We start from the raw sequence: 7,331 nt of genomic DNA on the forward strand, positions 1-7,331 counted from the left end.
CCTTCCTATGCATTTGACCCAGAAATATGTCTGTGTGCCAATGATCTGCTCACGACATGCACTACATACCCCCAACAAGTCTGAATAAATAAACTACATGAACTTAATTTTCATGCTTTGATTTCATTTAGCAGATTAAACTCTCTCTGTGTGTATGAAATGTAATATACTAATAAACTTGCCTTGTCTTCTGTGTATAATTTTAAAATCTGATCTGCATTTCCAAAAATAAAGGCTTTTACATGAACATAGTGTATTTCCTGCTAATCTTATCATCAAAACATGAAAGCCGGATTGCCCTTAGCGTCAAGAGTCAATAAAACTATTCACAGTTTATCAAGATCAATTCCCACCCCAATGTTTGTCCTTCCAATCCCATAATAATGTGTCCTTTATGGATCCTTCCCTAAGCGTCCAGCAGATGTCGCTAAACATTATAAAAACTTTATTTCTCTCCATTCTTTTCCTTTTTTTAAAATCTCACAAGTCTCTTTTTGAGACGTCTTCGCCATTCTGTGACTGTCTTCTGGACTTGTCAGGTACGTACAGTTGCCTATGTAGTCTCACTTCGGCGACCTCCTTTGGGGTTTAAGTTGAGATGCAATAACTTGTTGGAGCAGAAAATTGGATACCAACCAAATTGAGTCGTGGCCGGTGCCGATAAGAGAAAGTATGTCATTGTACATAATTCTGTGCTGTATCTGCTTCGGGCAATTATCAGTGTAGGGCTATGTCTTTAATATATAGACCTGGTGAAAGCAATCGTTTGATAATGTAGCCTACGACTTGTAACTACTTTGTTATTATTAATTTTGAAATACACTGTTGCCTTTACAGTGACGTAAACGAGAGTTGCATTTAGTGTGAGAGAAACACGTCTTAAAAACGGCACTGTTGATTCTGTTAATCAAATAATATCGTCAAACGTCACAACACACTTAATTAATTCCTTTATACGAAAAGAAACACACGGTAGGCTTCTGTACTCCGTGTTGCAGGAGAGGGCTGTGGTGTTGAATACAAAGTGGTCTACTGTAGGTTCGTCAGTGGCCGATGTTCCTAGACTACATGTCTTCAAGCCCGCTCCGCCCGGGCACAAAGGTTGCTTGTCTAGCTGATGATTTACAACCTGTGTTAATAACAGCGACTGCAACCAATGGAGTCAGTGACAGAAAAGAACAGAGAGAGAGAGAGAGAGAGAGAGAGAGAGAGAGAGAGAGAGAGAGAGAGAGAGAGAGAGAGAGAGAGAGAGAGATGTTCATTGCCACACAGAAATACTGCCATATATTTTGAGAGGTGGGGATATATTGTTATCTACTATTTTTGTCCATTCATGCTGTTCCTAGAAATCTAGGCCCAGATAGCTTAACTTCTGGCTAATTCAGACACACGCACGCTGCGTACGCACGCACGCAAATACGCGCACATCATGGTCTTTCACATAGGCCTACTATGGCCATACTGCTCAGCTTTTTTCCTCATTCTCAGTTATTTTCTGGGCAATGTGCAGCAGAGTTGGGTGTGTTGGAGTTATCCACTAACTGTACTAACAAACTAAACCTCTTTACATTCACACACAGGTCCTATGACCACCATCCCCACCCCCACCCAAAGCAAGCACTCACACACACACACACACACACAGACACACACACACACACACAGACACACACACACACACACACACACACACACACACACACACACACACACACACACACACACACACACACACACACACACACACACACACACACACACACACACACATGCTTCAATCAGACCATCAGGGACAATGTTTCTATTTTCTAACCTTTCTATCTGTCACTTTGAATGGCTGGTGCACTCTCTAACTACGTATATAGCCTAAGTCATGTTTTTCAAGACTTTTAACTTTTTTGGTATGCATTTTGTCCTTATGATGCTGTGTGTTGATGCAATTGCCTGTTGAGTAGTACTGTACACCGTGGTGAAAGATCTTTCGGATGACTGCGTACATCAAGAGTGGTATCTTGAGGAATTTAGGCGCAAGACAAGCTCCCTGGGGCGGTGGGGTGTGTGTGTGTGTGTGTGTGTGTGTGTGTGTGTGTGTGTGTGTGTGTGTGTGTGTGTGTGTGTGTGTGTGTGTGTGTGTGTGTGTGTGTGTGTGTGTGTGTATGTGGGGGGGTGGGGGGTTGTGAGATAACGGGTGTATGTAATGTCCAAACCTCTGAAAGGCTGGATCATTACAGTGATGGTCAACAAAGCTGCTGTTAACTTTAGCAGGTCCAAAGGTGGTGTCTGTTTTTAGGTGTGTGTGTGCTTGTGCGTGTGTGTGTGTGTGTGTGTGTGTGCGTGTGCGTGTGCGTGTGCGTGTGCGTGTGCGTGTGCGTGTGCGTGTGCTTGTGTGTGTGTGTGTGTGTGTGTGTGTGTGTGTGTGTGTGTGTGTGTGTGTGTGTGTGTGTGTGTGTGTGTGTGTGTGTGTGTGTGTGTGTGTGTGTGTGTGTGTGTGTGTGTGTGAGGGTGGAGAGAGTGTTTCTTTGGCTAGGTCAGAGGCAAGTTGCATCAACCGCAGGTCACCAGTGGTACGCAAGGTCAGGGGAAGTAGTGGATGACTAAGTCTCTCTCTCTCTCTCTCTCTCTCTCTCTCTCTCTCTCTCTCTCTCTCTCTCTCTCTCTCTCTCTCTCTCTCCCTCTCTCTCTCTCTCTCTCTCTCTCTCTCTCTGCCTCTCTGGAGGTGTGCCTCCGTCTTTCGTGGGTGTGTGTATGTGGAAAGGGGTGGCTGTGGAATTAATGTGATCTAACGTTGAGATCGACCTCAAAGGGGAGAGAGAGAGAGAGAGAGAGAGAGAGAGAGAGAGAGAAAGAGACAGAGGTGGATATAGTGATAGAGTAGAGGGAGATTGAGAGGAGTGGAGAGAGATCAATCCTCAGTTGGAGACACACAGCGCTCTACAAGTGGTCTCAACAGCACCAGTCAGCTCACATTAGCTTGCACAGATATCACGACAGCATGGATGGTGAGTCCAATACCACACACACGCACGCACGCACACACGCACGCACACACACACACGCGCGCGCGCGCACACACGCACACGCACACACATACACATTTCTTCAGAAAGTTTTAGATGTTTTGGGCTTTTTCTGTAAGTTAACTTTGCTATTTTGACCATCATACATATGTTTAAATGCCTACTCTTTTTTACATATTTGATGGGCTGATTGGCTGTAAACATACAGTATCCATATCAAAGAAGTCACCTAGTATCATACTATCTGGACTACCCAGACTATCTGGAATCTTGGAATCTTGTTCTATTCTATTCTATTCTATTCTATTCTGTAAAAGAGGCAACTGCCTCAATGTGACTGATGTGACTGTGAATTTGATGATATTTTGCAGCTGTTTTCGTGTTTAGATTATGGCAGATTAAAGGCAAAGTATTGGAAAGCTTTGTTGTGAAAAACCTACTGATATACCAGTATAAGTATTTTTTCTAGCTAGTGAATCTGTCATGAAAAGGGTGTGTGTGTGTGTGTGTGTGTGTGTGTGTGTGTGTGTGTGTGTGTGTGTGTGTGTGTGTGTGTGTGTGTGTGTGTGTGTGCGTGTGTGTGTGTGTGTGTGTGTGTGTGTGTGTGTGTGTGTGTGTGTGTGTGTGTGTGTGTGTGTGTGTGTGTTCATGTCACATGCCATGTCACAGAGTTTACGTAGATGTGGCAACCAGGTCACATGGGTTAAGTGGATGTACATACTATATCGGTAGCTCAGAGGGGATGCTAGAGAGAAATACAGAGATCATGTAGATCATCTTCTGGACGACACATCTGATGCACTATTTACTCTCAGTTTTTCAGGAATCGTTTCATTTAGTTTGACTCAAAAAACACTTAGTACTTCGTGTGCACTGATGAGAGTGGTTATCCTGTGGGATGTTAAAGTATTCTGTAGCTAGTAACAGACTATAGTAATGAGGCTCTATCAGCAGCTGTGACTGATTGTACTGTACCTCTCAAAGTGGCATCTAGCCTAAGTGGGCCTGTGTGTGTGTGTGTGTGTGTGTGTGTGTGTGTGTGTGTGTGTGTGTGTGTGTGTGTGTGTGTGTGTGTGTGTGTGTGTGTGTGTGTGTGTGTGTGTGTGTGTGTGTGTGTGTGTGTGTGTGTGTGTGTGTGTGTGTAATGAATGTGTATTTGTGACAAGGTGGCATCTATCTCCACTCAGTGTGTGGTGTATGCGTCCGTGCGTGTTTGCATGGTTGTGTGTGCACGTGTATGCATACGTGTCAAGTATTCATCCTAATTGGGGTAGTGATTGTGTGCGTGCCAAGGTGCCACCTATCCTAACTGTGGTAGTTTGGGTGTGCGTGTGCATGTCTGTGTGTGTGTGTGTGTGTGTGTGTGTGTGTGTGTGTGTGTGTGTGTGTGTGTGTGTGTGTGTGTGTGTGTGTGTGTGTGTGTGTGTGTGTGTGTGTGTGTGTGTGTGTGTGTGTGAGCGCACGCGTGCGTGCGTGCGTGCGTGCGTGCGTGCGTGCGTGTGCGTGCGTGCGTATGCCTGCGTACGTGTCAGGGTGCCATATCTTACTGTTAACATATTTCAGTCCATGGTAATCGAAGACAGATGTCATCTACTGTATCAAACATACCTGCTATCAGAAACAGCTTCTCTGCTATCTGTTACATCATGTCTGTGAGGAATACGAATTTAATTTGTCCCTATCTTTTCTTTCTGACTTTATTTCTGTTTCTCTCACTTTCTTTTCTCCTTCTTCCCTCTCTCTCTATCTCTCACTCATATACATGCAGTATACTACATACCTAAATGAACCTGATGCCCTCATACACAGTACTAGCCATATAAAATACACATGACCCAGGACAGACTGCCTATATCCACCTACTCACAGCCACATAGTATGAGAGAGTTATGCTCAAAGGTTAAATTCATATACACACATAGCATATCTAAACACACATTCCTGGCTCCTCGCCCTAGACACACACACACACAAACACGCGCGCACGCACGCACGCACACACACACACACACACACACACACACACACACACACACACACACACACACACACACACACACACGCACGCGACACACACACACACACACACACACACACGAACACACACACACACACGCACACCTGGCCACGTAGACACACACACACACAGACACACACACACACACACACACACACACACACACACACACACACACACACACACACACACACACACACACACACACACACACACACACACACACACACACACACACACACACGCACACATGCACACCTGGCCACGTAGACACACACACACCTGTCTCCAACCTTAGATACACACATGCTGATCTTTACCTAGACTCCTCATTCCTGCACACCTTACCACACCCTTAGATACTTAGATAAACTCTGCTCCATTGTCCGACCACACTACTTTTAGCTCTATGCACTTTATAGCAAGTAGGCTAAATAAAGGGGGATTTTCTCCATGTCCGCCATTTTGAATTTCCAGAAATAGAAATTTTTAGCTGCAAAATGCACTGTACTTTGGTGATAGTAGTAAATGTTAGTTTATTACTTAGTAAATATTCATGAAAATATCAAATTTGACAATAGGCAGCACAGTTTCAATGTGCAGCACAGTTGCAATAGGCTACCTACAGTCCTTTGGCCAACATCTTACACAGTGCACCTTTAAGACACGGCCTCTATTATAAACTAAGTTAGCCGTTACCAGAATGGCAATTACAACGTCGGTATGTATTACTAAAGGCCCTGTGCACTGTCATAGTAGTGTAGCACTATGATTGTAAGGTTTTTTTTCAGTGGTACAATGTTCCAGTGGTGGAAGGGTGTGTGTTAAAGGGGCTAACTGCTCTCATTCCCGCAAACCTGGCCACACCCTTCGATACGTAAAGGGACACTGTGCAGGAAATGGTCAAAAAAGGTACTGTAACTATGCTGCTCATTGAAACTGGGCTGCCTATTGCCAAATTTGATCTTAACATTAAAGTTTACTAAGTAATAAACAAATATTTTCTACTATGGTCCAATTACAGTCATTTTTTGCAGCTAAAAATGGCTATTGTTGGAAATTCAAAATGGCGGACCATGGAGAAGATCCCCGTTTTTATGTATGAAAAGTGCAATTTTTCCAGTCATAATGAATACTTAGAATGATGGTGTTAAGTATTCATGAAAAGGGTAACATTAGTGAATGGGCAGCATGAATTCTGGAAATAAACAACTAAAAATCTCACACAGTGTCCCTTTAAATTTAGATACACTACTATGTGCTGTACTACCCTCCCCCAATAGCTCTATGTACTTTTTGGAGCTCTCATATACACATTAAATCAGACACGTACTGTGTGCACCTTAACCTAAAGCCCTCATTCCCACACATCGGGCCCCGCCCTTAGACACACACTCTTGCTGACTCTGTGCTTTTCTGCCTTCTGATGTATACTTTATAGATCTCTCATACGCAAATCAGATACACGTACATGCATGCCTTTACCTTTACCTGAAGCCCTCTGCCCCTCATGCATGGCCACACCCTTAGACATACACCTGCTGACTTTGGGGCTGCCCCTCTGCCCTTCTACCGTATATGCACTTAATATATTAAGTTATAATAGGCCCTATATTATTATTAAGTATTAAGTTATGAACTATATGAAGTCTCATAGCCACATTAGATACACGTATGCACCTTTACCTAAAGCCCTCATTTTGAGACATCGACCCCACCCTTACATTCACCATCCACTTCTCTGCCCTGCCATATGCACTTTATGTTGCTCTCAATACCACATTAGATATGCACCTTAACCTACGTACTGTAGCCCTCATTTCTACACTCAGTACAGGGCATGACTCCTTTGCATGTGTAATATCATCTTACATGTGTAATATCACTATATATCACTATCATTTTTAACTATGCACAGTATACTAAATAGCTCCACCACTACTTACCAATACTGTGCGGGCCTACAGATTTTGTCCAGAAACACCTGCCTGTCAAAATGTTCGGGCTTCAAGCACGCCTGAAGGCAGGTCACTGTATTGCCCTCTGTTTGATCACGATTTCATTGGGATTTTCGTTTTTTATATATATTGTCACGGCCAGTCATAGTCATTTTGACTAATTGTGCAGTCCTAACCACACCTGTTGATTTTCACCACGCCTCTTGCATATGATGTACGCAATATAATGCCTCTACTGTACCTTAAATGTATCATGCTATACCTTCATTTCTCCATGTACACTATATACATACTCACCTACTGAGTTGTCTTTTGCCCTCCTCTCCATGTCTCGTTTCT

The 7,331-nt window shown here is 43.6% G+C and overlaps 1 protein-coding gene across 1 annotated transcript in view; it reads left to right on the top strand.

Annotated features, from left to right (window-relative positions):
* Positions 1–2,858: 2,858 nt before the first annotated feature.
* The window catches only part of pklr (pyruvate kinase L/R), a 32,895-nt gene continuing 28,422 nt past the window's right edge, over positions 2,859–7,331 (top strand). The window contains exon 1 of the mRNA XM_063199194.1: positions 2,859–2,999. Coding sequence (XP_063055264.1) covers positions 2,993–2,999 — 7 coding nt within the window. The 5' untranslated portion in view covers positions 2,859–2,992. The remainder of the gene's footprint in view (positions 3,000–7,331) is intronic.

This window comes from Engraulis encrasicolus, chromosome 5 (genome assembly GCF_034702125.1).
Source record: "Engraulis encrasicolus isolate BLACKSEA-1 chromosome 5, IST_EnEncr_1.0, whole genome shotgun sequence".
Classification (NCBI taxonomy): domain Eukaryota; kingdom Metazoa; phylum Chordata; class Actinopteri; order Clupeiformes; family Engraulidae; genus Engraulis; species Engraulis encrasicolus.